The following is a 16,589-nucleotide window of genomic DNA, read 5'->3' on the forward strand; positions in this document are numbered from 1 at the left end:
TGCTCTGGCGAGGATTAGGGCCAATAAATCACTGATTAGAATGTATTGACTGTTAGTGACTCTGGTGTACGGTTCTCGTTCTTTGTAATAATGAGTTTAGTTTTTGAGTTTTTGTGAGTTTTTTAGTCTATTTTTTATTAGTGTAAATGTAGTTATTAGGCCAGTCATGGCGCAGAGGCACGAGTTAGACTTTAATTGCAACTGGTTGTGGGTTCGATCTAGGTACACTCCGGGAAATGAAATATTTATTTAAATTTGCATTTTTATTTCTTCACTCTGGTGTCGTGCCAGCGCGGCGTCGTGTTCCACCACTCAACGCAATGCCTTCAGAATTATTCGGAAAGTGAGGAACGGAGTGTTTTAGCACTAGTTTCCCTCTACCTAGCGTGAAGCTGTATATTATGTAGTTATGTCGTTCACCTAATTAAATACTAATGCAAATGACACATCACTTATCTTTTACACACTCGTCATAAACAAGATGGTGGTTTCATTAATTATGCGAAATCAAAGGTTGATTGACAAGTTTTCGGCGTGCTCAACATGAGTAATTGTATTTATTTAAATAATTTTAATATCCATAAATTTTTTACTTAAGAGAAATTAAAATCTTTTATAGTAATATTATAATGACACTGAATTTACATACAAATACTAGAATGTATAGCTTATAAAAAATATTTTTACGATTTCAGAATTAATTAATTTCTCATATATAATTTACATTTTTCTTGATACTATTAGTCATAAAAACTTTTTTTTTTTTCATTTTATCAATATAATTTAATAAACAAACATGAATGTATTGGAATGCTTGCAACCACGCAAGTGTCCTCGCATTAAATGTAATATGTAGGGGAGCAGTATACCGCGTTCAGCCAAATGAAAACAGTTTATGCGAAAAAACATTGTTTTAGCCAGTTCTGCAACTATTAAAGTCATCACGCACCAGAAAATTACCACCTTTTGTTGTATATTTTAATATAAGATCGAAAGTGTAGGCCATAAATATACATTTATAATAACAAATGACTGCCCGACGACTCAAGTCTACAATTGCTTCAATAAATGAAGTAAAATAAAAAAATATTTATTATTTATGCGTATAGTATATCTGTGTGACTTTCGTATTGCGTATCTGTATTTTTTTTATTATAAAAGTAGAGGTTATATTCATAGATTTTTTTTCCTTCGCACTGTATCCCACTCCCAGTGGGATAGGCAGATGGAACCTAGTGCTAAGACATTGTTTCAATTTTCTCCCGCATTCTGGAGGTATTGTGTGTTGAGTGGTAGAACCCATCTCGACTTTCACCTCTCAACTTTCACCTCGACACCAGAGCCAAGAAATCAAAATATTAAATATTTTATTTCCTCGAATGGAAATCGAACCCCCAACCAGTCGCGCTTACAGTCACACGCTTGTGCCACTGCCACGACTGGCCTGCATATTCAATTATAACGATCATGCCTTAATAGTTAGTTGAGAACTCAGTTACTGAATGGAGGAAGTAAGCTTTTAAATAAGCAAGTCAGATACGAATAAATAATAGCCTGGCTTGTTGTTTTTGTTTTACTTTTATGAATATATTTTGTATTTATTTTACACGAGTAGGTACATGTTGAATAATGATTAAACATAAAGTCAGCTTCACGATGTATCCCCCTACATCAGTGTAGGCAAAAGGAACCTAGTGTTAAGACACTCCGTTGCTCATTTTTCTGGAGGCATTTCGGAACTCAACAAGAGAGAGGAAATGAAAATTACATTTAAATAAATATTTTATTTCCTCGAGTTCCTAATCGAACCCATGAACAGCCGCGTTCACAGTCACACACTTATGCCTCTGCATCACGACTGGTCCTCTTGAATTATGATGTTTGTAGGTAACTGATGATCTAGTTAAATTGTAGTAAAATGTGAGTAATATTACTATCAATATGAGCTTTTACTATCATAATGGATGTAAATATCAAAATGGAATTAATTATAAGTGCGTTTGACCACCGTCGTGCGGCCTTTCTGCGTTTTTATTTTTGAAATGAAAAAGTAAAATGAGTATTTCCATTAATTTTATTTGAAATGATTTAAAATGACGTATATATCTGAAATATTTTTATTTATTTATTTATTTATTAGTTTAGTCAGTATTAACAAATTCACATAAATATTGAGAGACAAATAATGTGTAAATTCGATCGATTTAAAACAAACATGTCGGACGAATCTCAACGCCGCGCTTCGCCATACTTGAGCGAGAAAATTAAAATATTAAATAAATTCACGGCCACATTATCCTACTGAGTAAACAAAATCGGCTTATAAAATTACTTTTAAAATAACAATAGCTATAATTTAGTGGAATTTTATGTAAATTAAACAATTAATAAAGTAATAAGTAGGTAATTGATACGATGAGTTTTTTGTTCCAAATCGGTTCCAAATCTACTCATATAAAAAGAAACAATATTATACATATATAAAAAAATATTGAAAAAAAAACCAATTGCAAATCTATTAGATAAAACGTTATAATTTGTTTATTCGTTACTCACTCGAAAAGCTTACATTAGAATTAGTCCGCCTACTAATTCAAACGTGTTTTTCTATACCTAAAAAGATAATCTATGTTAATAAATTTGGTCTTACTATCAACGTCCGTACATAGAGACGTTGGAAGAATAATAAAATTATCTAGATATGAATAAAACATACGAGAGCTATATAATTATTTATACTCATAAAATTTCGACAGATGAAGTTAATTCATTCAACATTAACGCTATAGTACCTACATATAATATATAACTTCATCTAAATAATTTTATCGTTGTTTTCTCTGTAGGCAGTTTTAAAGATACACTTAAGATTGAAATCAAAAATATAAAAATTAAGAGCAATGTTTTCGCATCGAAGCCGTCGTAGCGCAGTGGCACTAGGGTGTGAGTGTAACGCGACGGTTATGGGTTCGATCCCAACTCTAGGGAATGAATTATTATTTATTAATATTTTCATTCTTTTCCTCTGGCACCAAGGCAAAAAGACGCGATGTCTTTATAAATTCGGCGGAAAGTAGAAAACGAAGTGTCTCAACACTAGGTTCCCTCTGCCTACCCTACTGTGTGTTTGATACAGCGTAAAGCTGATTTAATTTTGCTTTTAAGGTTCATAAACTTCTTAGTAGGTAACTCAATTTCAATATAACATTATGAACAACAAGGTTGCAAATTAAATTATAGAGTTAAAATATGTGAAGTATTCATTTGTGGTACGCAACCACCACCTTAAGAGTATGTACAAGTGTTTCACATTTTATTGAAGAATATGGTGTGTGAATTATAGCTGGTTCTCCACCCTATTAATATATTATGGCATTTGCCTACTAATTAAGCACCATCATTTCAGTTATCAAAGCCAGCTGATTATGCGTGTTCACCATTTAAATGTTAATTAGATTTACTGTAACACCTGAACAAACTCATTTTGTTAAACCTTGACGTACAAAGCGAGCCGACGATGTGTTGTTATAGCTGTGACTATGAAAGTATTATATTTTTTTTGACTCATCAAAAACTAACTAACTAACTGCTTTACTCTACTCCAAATTATGATAAAATAAAAGTGAACTATCTATAAATATATATAATTGACATTAAATATATCTAGATATATAATATATAATATATCTAAATCTAGAAAATATCACTAATACAATATTTAAGTATAGACACCAAGCACTAAATTGTTTTATGTTGTATTACTTTCTTTTAATGACAGTTGTAATCATTTAAATATGATATATGTGTAGTGTGTGACTATTGGCGCAGGGCACAAGTATGTGGCTCTAAACGCGACTGGTTGTGGGTTCAATCCCAACTCGAGGAAATAAAATTTAATTTAAAATTATTAAAATTATTTAAATTTATATAGGTATATTCATTTCTTTGGTCTGGCATCTGGTGTCGAGGCAAAAGGCCTTCAGAATTCGGTGAAAATTGCGAAACGGAATGTCTTTATGTCTTACATTAACACTCCGCCCGTGGTAGCTGATTTTTTTTTTTTATGGAAAAAAGGACAAGGCAAACGAGCGTTTGGGTCACCTGGTGGTGATCACCGCCGCCCACGACCCCGTGCAGCACCAGAGGAGCTACAGGTGCGTTGCCGGCCTTTGAGGTGAAGATAGATGCGCTGTTTATAATCAGCTCATATACCTATATATAATATGTGTATTCCTATATGTTTATTTTTACCCAAATAAGTATAAAAGAAACACGTAAGCAAACATCTAGTTCAGCATAATTTAGTTAGGATGGCATTGTTAATATAAGGTTTCCATTAGATTTGCACTCAGTGAACACAGACGTAATCAGTTACTTAAATATAACGTAAGAATGTAGAAAATTTTTACAATTTTTTAATTAAGTAATAAATTAATAACAAGAAAATTAATTATTATTTCACATGATTTTTTAAAATAATAATTAATGTCCAAATTCGGATATGTATGGCCAAGCGAAATATTATTGGGATTGAAATTCAAATATTTGAATTAAAAATTTCCGTTACCTTAAAACAATCTGTTTAAATAGAAAAAACTTATATGACTACCCCGCAATTTGCGAAATCCAAAATGAATAAATATAAGATAGTAAATAAATGAACAAGATCGTCGTGGTGCACTTGTACAAGCGACTGTCAACGTGACGATTGTTTGTTCGATTTCCACTCGGAAGAATTACATTTTTAATATTTTCATATCTTTGGTCTGGTAACGAGGCAAAGCGCGGCGTTGAGTTCCGCCACGTAATGCCTAAAGAATTCGTAAGAAACTGGAGAACAGAAGTGGCTTAATAGCTGACGGAAGTTTCCAAGTTTCCTCTGCCTACCCTGCTACATGTGGGACACAGCGTAACGCCTTAAAAAAACTCATAATTTTGAATAAAATTTTAAATAATTGATATAAAATAAACAAAATTTTAAAAGTAAATATAGAATTTTTTTTTTTTCAGGAAATCATGAGACCATAGATTTGAGTATATGGTTTGAATTTCAACTTGATATCTCCAAGTGTTCCTAAGATAAAGGCAGAAAGACAGACAGACAGACGGACAACATACTGTAATAAAAGTAAAATTGTTATTTTATAATTAACAACTTTGTACGTACTATAGGTATGCAACTGCAAAAAAATATATAACCCTACTAATATTATAAATGTGAAAATTTATGAGGGTGTATGTTTGTACCACTTTGTCGCAAAAACTACTGAACAGGTTTAGATGAAACTTTGCAGTTATATAGCTTAAACATCACAATAACACATGGGCTGTAATTTATGTAAAAATATTGTATTATTTAGCTAATTATAATATAACAATAGATTAATGCGGGTTCTTAAGCAGACGAAGCCGCGTTTGGGTAGCTAGTTTAATATAATTTCCTCTCGTATTACGCGATTGAACGTCGACTACAGGAAAATTATAATTAACTACGCTAGAATTTCATTACGTGAATTTCCAAACATTCGTTCCTTATAGAACGGTTAAATCGATTTTGATAGTATTTAAAAGAGATATTACTCTTCTGCGAAACTGCTTTTAAGAAGGTGAGCTGTTTTTTTTTAATTGTTTATTCATTCTACTTCGAAATTGAGAATTGTAAATTATAAATAATACAAATTGTTTCCTGTACAAGCGCTAAGTTGCATAAGTTATTAGTTATAATATGTAAGATATTATCTTTTTTTTTGTTTATCAATTAATATAGCCACGTTTTTTTTAATGGAGTTGCAAATAAAAGTTTTCTTCCTCATCTTTTCTTTTGAATGTCTCAAAGTGAGATGACTAAAGTCTAAGCTAAACCAAAGAAAGATCTTCAAGAATATTCATCATAATACCACCAAGAATATTTACTTTTGTGCTTTCTGAGTATGGATGGCCATTTTGAATATCGTCATATTTTTTTAAAGTGACAATATTTAAATTAATATTTATATTACATGAAAAGTTAGTGATCGATTTTTTTATTTTGAAGAATCTTTAAATCAATTACTAATAAGATAAAGTGAACAGTTTTCTCTAAAGTTATAAAGAAAAAAATACCACGAAGCCTATTCATGTCAACTACTACACATAGGCCTCCCCCAGGATGCATAAGAACTCTCGATCCTCCACTTTCGACGCTTATCGAAGCCGGCAACTTTATTCAGGGTTTTGTTATCGGAAAACTTTATTTCTGATTTTATCCTTAAGCAAACTCCAAATATAGCTACATAGATTTTAAATGTGTTGACTATACCAGCTTTTAACTACCACATTTCAGCATCATGACAGGTGAACGCTCGTATGCTAATATTTTTTTCTATAGACAAACAGTGTGAAAGTGAGAAATTATGATAAGAATAAAAATAAATATTATAAGAATAGTTTTTGTAACAAATGAAATTTCTCCCCAAAACAATTTCTCGAAAGCTATTTATCAAATAAATGTTTATAGCATATCTAAAGGTACGAAATTGAGACAAACTATTCTTTCTTATTATGTACCTTAAATGCGTTATTTTACTATAATATAATACATAACTTAGCACCCGCATCCAGCTATAATTTCGTTGCACATGGTGCTCATATGCACCTACACAAAATACCTGTCGAACATTTCAAGAATTTTTCACACTAGCGCCATGCGGGACATTCGACATTACGCATTAAGTATTACAGTAAACATTTTAAGCTATATATACTTATATTTTTTCATTTCGTAATATTTATTGAAATTTATTTATTTAATTTTATTTTAAATCATTAAAACATGGTTCTATTCTTCACGGCCCCATCTATTGCTCATCTTCTGCAAAAAGCGAGAAGTGGGAATTAAAATCATACCTAACCACATAATAAAAAAAATCGGAAATAATTCAGCTCCACACGTTTTCCTTCATAGCAAAGTAATTAGGGAGAACTTCATGTTAAGAATCTCCACTTTCCGTTCAAATTGGAGACATGCCGTGTTGAGTTGCAGAACCCAATGCCACGTTTTGCCCTTCTTTCTAGAAGGGTTCTTTGCTGCTTTGCTGCTTCTGGAGATGAATAAAAAACTTCATTCTAATGAGTGAGGATTGAACCCACAATAATTGCTCTTACAGTCGGAAGCTTAACCACATGACACAATGACCTATCCTCAATGAAATATTTACATGTTATATGATTATCACATAAATAAGGATCATTTAAAATAGTTATCTTGGAAAAGGTTAAGTTTAATATCACAAGACTACCATCGACAAATAATTACGGTAAGACTACATAGAGTCCTTATATTTACCTACTTCTAAAGCAATTTATATAGACTGGTAAGATTACAGTTATTATTATAGGTACATATTTTGCTGACATTGAAGTTTGACCTGAAAATTACTCGAATCAATGTACACGGTACTAAACAGCTCTTGAACTTGTTTAATATTAACCTGCTAAAGAGCGACAATATAATATACCATCAACTAACATAACATATTTAATACTATTTAAAACGTAAAATCCAAAACTACTCTATAAGATCCAAAAGTGACTAAAATTTGATCCTGGTAATCATAATATAGCTAAATAAATAAAGGATTTACCTACGCGAAATATCTTTAAAATGATTTCCTCCTCATTCTTTCAATGCTTAAAATTGTTGTATCTCAGGAATGGTTATTCTTACAAAAGTATTTCGATATTTTTTGTACTTATTTATTCCTCCTTTTGTTCTCTTGTGATTTTGCCATTATATTATTTTCAATTGGGCTGGCTGGCTTTACGAGGAAACTTTAAAAAAATCTATAAAATAACCTTTGACTGTGTATAATTTGATAACAGATATGGAATCAATGAAGACCTATGATATTTTATTCCTAATTTCAGCTGTGTGCTAAATTGACCGCAATATTAACTCGTACAAAATTTAAGCCTTCAACCATTAACTATTACTAAAAAAATCATTATGCATAGTTCAGATTTTGCTTAAAATCAATAGATTAAATGAAGTAATAAAAAACTTATTCCAAGATATATCTAGAGGAGGTTATATATGATTTGAAAAATTTGCTAGAAACATCCCTTCTCTTGTATAACATAATTATTGAAATCCTACATACTCTCCTTCTGTAATTTAAATCTATTAAATATAATTGGCATACTCGTAGCTCAGTAAGAATAGTAGATATAATTGCGACTAGCGTTTATAGGTTTTTAAACAACCTTAACCTATAAAAAAGTAGGTTCTTAGCATCGATCTAGTTTAATTATGTCTGTCTGTTTATATCCTTTTTATTTATAATTTACAATTTACTCCAAACACTATCGATGTCTAATTAGACATAAAGCATTTCTTTTTCGGCTTCACGATGTGTGGAAACCTTACGTTAAAAAACTCCACTTCCCACTTTCCACCGAATTCTGAAAGCATTGCGTGTTGAGTGGCGGGACTCAACGCCACGCTTTGTCTCTACCACCTAGACACCAGAGCGAAGAAATGAAAATATTAAATATTTCATTTCCTCTCGTGGAAATCAAACGCACTACCTGTCGCGTGTAAAGTCGCACGCTAATGCTTCTGCGCCACGACTGGCCTCATAAAAAATAATTTCATAAAATTATGTATTTGGCTTCAAAGAAATATTTTCATTAAATGTTAATAAAATTTAGTACTATCATAATCACTAAGGTTGTTTTAATTAATATACCGCTTTTGGGTCAAATAAATCAATCATTGTTACAATAACTAAATCCTATTAATACTAGTATATAAGTATGTAAATAGCTTAAAGATATTTTATATACACACTAGCGACCCTCTTGCGGCTTCGCCCGCTTTAACTACTGGATTATTCATGTAATGTATGTTTGCAAAGCACTTAAGACAATGTGAAAATTAATTAAACCCTAATGCAACCCGCATTTTCGTAGTTTCAATAAGGATTTTCCAATTGTTTTACACAGCAAGGATTTTTTAGTAGGTACCGTAATTTTAAATCTGTGCTACTCATCTTTTCAAGTACTTATTAAAATATATTTAAATGACTATTTTTAAACGGAAGAAATTATAAACAAAAACCTACCTACTACTAACTACTACAAAAAATGTGAAACCAAATATATCGCGCTTAAATAATACATTCAACTCGAATTATCCAATACGTGCAAACGCTTCTAACTAAATCTTCGTTGCTATAGAGGCAGCCGGTTTTTTTTTTTTCGAGCTTGTGGTTAATGCTGAAGGGGGTATTCTGTCCCTGATGAAAAGCAAGCACGATGTGGCTGCCTGTGAGAAAAATTAAATAGAATGCATGGGCCGGGAATCGAACCCGGGCCGCCCGCGTGGCAGGCGAGCATTCTACCACTGAAACACCGATGCGTATAAGGCAGGCGGGCGCGGCGGATGTATGGCGTGTGGCGAGCCGTTTCGCAGCAAGGATTTTTTTGATATTGTAACAACTTCTAAAGTACTTATTAAAATGAAAAACAGTAAAAGACAGTTTTGGTCTACATTAAATGGCCAACGTAACTAATGTACTTATTTATATGCTGAGAGTAAGGGATAAGTGAAACTTGGGTAACATACAGCTGATGTGTCAACGGCGGGATGTGTCAACAATTAAATGCGTTTTTCTCTAAAACTATTCGCAACTTCGAAATATTGTAAAAAGCAAATTTTATCTTCGTTTAACGTAGAAAATTAATAAAGTATTTTAAAGGATAAGGATTAATACCATTATGGAAAAATATCCCTCACAATAAAAAATATATTGAAATTATTATTTTTAGACAGAAAAATGATCACTACACGTTATTCTTAAAAGATACGAATATGCCGTCGCGGACTTTTTTGTAGATCTTATTAAGAGGAACAATACTCCAGTACATTTTTTTCATGTAGTACTTACCATTAGAGCAGCGCATGCGCGAAAGTGTCTCAACCGGTAGGACTTTATACACATTTATCGTATTTATGTTAATTTACATAAGAATGTACAAATAATAAACTATATATAAACCTTCTACGAAAAACACTCGACTTAATGGTGAAGACCGCATCAAAATCCGTTGGGTGGTTTAGAAGAAGAAGAGTTAGAAACAACAGACAGACACGAAAAGCGACTTTGTTTTATAAGATATAGGATATATAATAAATAGTACATAATAAATATAAATTTTAGTAAAAAATAAATAATTAAGTAAATATTACAAAACCAATAATGTGTTATCCTGTAGTTTGCTAAATAATTCAATGTTCTTAAAATTATAAGTTTATTTTTTTAATTTATCATATGGTGCTTATTACATATAGGATAAAAGCCACGGTAAACGACTATTATTGATTGAATACTTAAAAAAAATAACTTCTGAAAATAAGGAAATTTCCTGTTAAAAGGTAAGTGCGAGGTATTGCTTATTATTTTTTTACCGTCATAGCAATTTTGTTTTATATTATGAATTTCAACAGATTATATAAGAAACTTTGTTATGAAAATATTCGAATATAGCTTATTTTTGTCCAAATAACAAATGTCAATAACCGGTTCCTCTTAACTGCATTTCTTAATTAATTAAAAGATGTCGATAACATTTTTTTAAGTAAGATATTATACTTTTTGTCTGTAATTTAGTTCTATCGAACAAATAACCCAAGAAGAAGAAGCCTTAACATCTAATATTAATAATATTTTAAAATATATTTTTTTATTGTCATTTTAAATCAGCCATAAATATACAATTTTTTTTATTGCAGTACAAGATCATTTGTATTTGACGCCCATATACTCTGTTTGAATTGATAATTAAGTTTCGATTACTGAGGGTTGTTTACTAGGGCCTCAATGGCGATAAATAGAGATTTTACGCTACTTTTTGCTAGTACAAATTTAAAGCATTCGGACTATATACATTTCCGCCAGTGAACAAGAAATACCTCAAAAACTCTTCGAAAATGGTAAAACAGAGTGTTTTAACATTAACTTTCCTGTGCCATCACTGCTATATGCGACTTACAGCGTGCAGCAAAAAAAAATAACTAAAAATTCATATCAAATCCATAAATTGCATTTTTTATGAATGCTAAATTGTTTCATATGTGACTTTTAAATTTCAGAAATAATTTATAAACATAACAAAAATATATATTTCTTACATTATTCCTTTTCAGACATCTATTGCATTTTATGTTGTAGGAAAAACATACACTTGCACTTGCATACGCGGCATATTAAAGAGTAAAACTTAACGGAAAAAAGAATTCATTTTTGTTTTTATTATCATCTCGCTTTTCCTGCGTAGCAAGGTGGGCAGAGGAATATTATCCATGTTGAACCCAGAAGCATTATCTTTGAGAAATTTAATAACATTTATAAATTATTGTATTATTTATAATATTGTCTAAAAACAAATATTATTACCTTTTATTTATGTAAAACGCCATTTACAAGAAAGTTATCACTTCAATTAACTATTAACTACTTCCTGTGACTATGATGTACCTACATTATTTTATATTTACTAATCAATAAATCACTGTGCTTCAATCCGTGCATTTTCTTAACTAAGCATGTTTATATGCACATGCTTATACATGGATGAACTTATATATGTGAACAACAATTTTCAACAAATTAAAAAATTAAATTGGTGTATATTTAAACTTTTAGGGCCTGTCCTTAGCAGGCCTTAATATAGTAATGCCTCTGGAAAGTGCAGGGCGGAGTGTCCTAGCACTAGACCCCTGGTCCAAATGGCCCTATTTCAATTTTTACTTTAAAAACGAATTAAACTCGTATTCGTAATTAAAAAAAATAATTAATTAAATTTGTACGTATCAAAATTTTTCATTAAAAAACTGATTTCTTCACATTTACATCGTCGTTTTTTTGTCAAATACAAAATTATACAATTTTATACAACTAAGACAACAATTATTGTGTAATAAAAAGGACGACTAGGTGAAATTTAAACTGTTAGCTTTAAAAAAAATTGTCAGAGCCTATTTTAAAATAATTCACGTTATGGTAGTCTCCCCTATAATCGTGCAAAAACTCAATAACCGCAAAGAATTTTAACAATATCTTTATTTCTTTAGTATGATAATAGTCTTTGTAATATTTTTTTCTATCAACTATTCTTTTCCTATAACAACCATAACAAACTCTCAAGCGGATAGCCTATCAATTTAGGCAAAAACTAGACACCTAATTTCGAACAAATGCCGATAATTTAAAAGCTAAATCCGGAAAATAAGCGCAACTTTTATCCAAAAAGTAAACAAGAAATTTCATGCTTTAGTAGTTACGAGGAATTCTTACTATTTTAGTCGACAACAAAAAAAAAAAGTTTATAATATACCTACTTTGAAAAGTAATAGTACGTGTGTTACTGTTATCATTAATCATAACGCTTTAGAAGAAGGAGGTAGGTACTTCTGTCTGTAATATCAACATTCACCGGAAATGCTACCGGTATCTAGAAGGCGATCTATCAGTTAATTAGCTCTATTGATATCGATACAATGCTGGCAATGTCCTGTGATCACATTTCGCCCACTCATCGCAGCTGCTTGACAAATACATGACAAACATACAAAACGATTGAACTTTAAAAAAAAAATTATGAATACAGTTCATAATTTACACATCACTAGTACGTTCAATATATCATTGTTTTTATAAAAACACATACTAAAAATGTGGAGATAGGTTGATAATAACGTGGATTGGCATAATATACAACTATAATAACTCGATCAGAAAAAGTACTGGCACGCCCAGAATGCCATACAAGGCACAACAAGGCCTACCCAAACAAATATGAAAAATGACAAGTATGGAAGCAGCCTTAATTGCATTATTGCTGATGAAAAACATAATCTATTTAATATGCAATATTCAATTAACGTGTATGTATATTTATTCTAAAAAACAATGTTTGTAGTGCCAAAAAAGATCGCAAAAAATAGCAAAAAACGTGTGCCGTCGGAAGTAAAAACTTTAGATATAATCATTAAAAGTACATTTAATTTTTGAAATATAATATATGCTCATATGAACTTTTAAGGTATAATTAATACTATGTATTATATATGATATTAGTAATTTACAGAATCTAAATAGATTCTAATAAGAATTTTCATTAGTCTAAAAAATAATAGTTGAAGTAACTAATAAGTACCAAGATTTTTCAATAACGAGCTATTTAGAATCCTTATAGGTTCTTAAAATATAAGGTTTATAAATGAAATGCAAGCATTTGAATGATCATTTTCTAAGCTAAAATTTTTTAATACCTAGATTTTTTTAACTAAGATGATTCGTTACTGTCTGTCTGTCTCATTACTGTCAATTATAATAGATACCTACAACTAAAAACTGAACTAATTTGATGCCTTATTTATATTGACATGAATTATTTAAAATATAATGAACTATAGAACAGAAATAACTTAAATTATTTTAATTATTTACAATTTTTTTTTCTACAAAGTCTGGGACTCATCATTTTTTTTATATTTATCAAAAGAACTAGACTTACCGTTGGGTGAAATATTGAGAGGTTGGGTGATGGACGCGGGCACTGGCGGCGCCGGCTCCATCTTCCAAGAGGCGCAGCACGAGGCGGGCGAGAACTCAGGTGTAGGGCCGCTGCCCGCCGATATCAACATGGTCGAGCCACCGTCGCCAGCATACGCAACAGTATCAACACAACAGTTCACGGTATCAGTTCTAGCAAGGTGCCGAGTCGTCACGGAGAGCACAGTGCCAGCACACGCTCGCTCGAAGCTCAGTCAGAACACTGAAGAGCGCGCTTGCCGCACCGGCGCGCCCACTCGCGCCTACTCCCATTAGCACGCCTCGGAAAAAATCACCGACAAACAATAACAAAAAACTACCTCCGCTACCTCGACGTGCACTGTGTACAACTAGTAGCGCCGTACCTCTCGCTCTAACGCTCCTAATTCGATTTCCGAACGCGTCAAAACTACGGCGGCTCTCGATTTATTTGCAACCTTCCGTCCAGGCTTACGTGTTGGTAGAGCCCAATAGAATAGTATAGAGTTTATAAAGATTGCAATACGGACTAAGATTCTATGAAAAAATATTAAATGCTAAGCCCTTTTGGTTTTAAACATGAATAAAACTACTCCTACTCGCTCTCGTACGATTCAGCTTAAGCTTGAACCGTATGAAAGGGACAGGTGCTCTACCGCTCGGTAGTAGAATTACAGTAGTGAGCACAGGTGATCTTTCAACATTTCTTTATAACGGAGGTGTTAATGTATACCTTTCCCGTTCTGGCTGATAGTAAAATTACAATGGAGACAGAGACAACGATATGATAATAATTACTTCTTAATTAGCAGTAGGTCTAGTTAATCATGCTTAGCATTCTAATAGTTCAGTAACGGGCGCGCTACATTCTAATTAAATGGAAGAGTACCTAGAGTCGTCATATTAAGTTATATTACGTAGGTACTGTGTGCGATGTCATTTATAGGATTCAAATATAAATTACTTATAATATAAATGTATGGGAACGTGCCGGTAGCAGTAATCCTTTAGAGGAATATTGGTGATAATTTTATTAACGGCAAATTTAGTATTTTTAATTATTTAATTATATGATTGTACTTAAAATATTCAATATTTTATGATTACTTAAAAAAATATTTCAACTCTTAAGATAAAAATATTGAATATTTTCTGCAGGAAGTTAAAATTACCTGTTGTGGTTAGATGAATTGTATTCAACCCATTTATTGGCAATTTATTAGTGTATATCAGTGCAATTTTCATTAATTACAGATAAAACAGAATATACAGAGAGACAGATTGACAGAGTATAAAATACAGCTGGTATTAATATTAAACCTTTTATTCCGTTCCTTTGATGGTAAGTAAATATAGCTCTTTGTATTAAGTCTTTAATTCATACCAATCTCGATCGACATTGTGGTTTCCTTATACAGTTTTTCTTTAGCTTCTGTAAGGACGGTAGTAAAATAATTACACTTAATGTGTACATTTGTTTGAAAATAGCTAAGTGTGTTAAAATTTTGTATTATCTATATTTTCTACGTAAAAAATGTGCTTATGGTGTAGGTTTAAAGGGTAAGGGTAGGTTCAATATTCATTAACGGAAATATTTATATTATTTAAATTGTTTTCTTTTTCTCGGCCTAAGAAAATCGTCGTCTTTATATACCGCCGCCTAACCAACGCCGTTGCTATAAAAGCCAAAAACTCGGAAAACCCTTCGTTACTTTAAGCGATTTTCTCTTTGTACTTGATTAATATAGAAAATATGTAAAGATATTTATTATTACAAAGAGTGTATATGTAGGTATATTATAACAAATATTTTTTAGGTTAGACATTTTAAAATATTATTTTAACAAATAATGCCTACTGACTTAATATTTAGAGATATATTCTTAAAATTAAAGTATTTCTTTAATTTCATTCTAAAAAATACAATTATTACAAATTTAATTTAAAAACACTACTATTACACTAATATATCACAAGTAAACGGCTTATATTAAATTTTTTATCATCAAACAATCATAGCACTTCAATTTATTCACTTAGAAAGTGAATAGAGCACTTACCGGTATCGCACCAGTGACAATCACACCCCGCCATTATTCCAGCCCTCATTAGACACTAATGATAGTGAGTGTACATCAAATACCGGGTAAATACACTGATTTGTTTGTATTATATTCATAATTTCTTTTGATATAAGGAATAATGTGAAATAGTAAGTAAAAACTTAGTTAGGGAATATATTTTGTTAACCTAAATAAATGAAGAAAGAAATTGGAAGACTACTTTGATTTTACTTTTTCTAATTAAAATCAGAATAGTCAAAGTTATCATTGAAGATGCTATTTTTTTATATTTAAATTTTTTATAAAAAAATATAATTGTAGCCAAAAAAATATACTACAGTCAAAAAAAAAACAACAATTCCACCATTTTTTCAATTCCAATTAAGACCATTTATCGCGACACAAACAAAACAATTTCCACTATTATTATTTAATGATATTGGTTTCTTATTGGTGTAGTTTTGGTCGTTTTCCCCGAGCCCCGAGCTCCTTGGGACAGGCGCCGACACCAGGATTTACTGGCGAGATAGCGCGTGGGTGTCACCTAATGAATATATTTATTTGTGATGCCGCCCGGCACTTTTATCTGACAACAGCTGAAAGGCCGTATCTAGAGCCCTGCAGGTTAGGTGCTCTATTGCTTGGAATTGTTACTTAAAACTGTTAAAACAATTCTGTTTTATATCAATAAATTATAAGAAATATTAAATTTAAGTATTTTGAATTCGGTAGGTTTATAATTAATATATTCAGCCCCATATAAAAAAAGTAGTTCGATGATTATAGCATAATTAATGCTTATGCAATAATGCTAAATTTAATCATTTAACTAATGAATTATTTATTTAGACGAATATTTAATTATCTGTGAAACGTTAGAAATGTTCTTATTAAGCACAACATATTTTTTATGGATATATTTGCAAATATTTAATGGTATGTTTTGTATTAT

The 16,589-nt window shown here is 31.2% G+C and overlaps 1 protein-coding gene across 2 annotated transcripts in view; it reads right to left on the bottom strand.

The window, feature by feature from the left end:
* LOC146530041 (paired box protein Pax-6-like) overlaps positions 1-13,850 on the bottom strand; it is a 37,048-nt gene extending 23,198 nt beyond the window's left edge. Inside the window, exon 1 of one of the 2 annotated variants that reach the window (XM_085200982.1) lies at positions 13,558-13,850. In XM_085200982.1, coding sequence (XP_085057108.1) covers positions 13,558-13,687 — 130 coding nt within the window. In that variant the 5' untranslated portion in view covers positions 13,688-13,850. The remainder of the gene's footprint in view (positions 1-13,557) is intronic. The other variant, XM_085200981.1, reaches the window with a different exon arrangement.
* Between the last annotated feature and the right edge of the window lie 2,739 nt (positions 13,851-16,589).

This window comes from Heliconius melpomene, chromosome 17 (assembly GCF_056956725.1).
Source record: "Heliconius melpomene rosina isolate 202511_hmr_F chromosome 17, ASM5695672v1, whole genome shotgun sequence".
Classification (NCBI taxonomy): Eukaryota; Metazoa; Arthropoda; class Insecta; order Lepidoptera; family Nymphalidae; genus Heliconius; species Heliconius melpomene.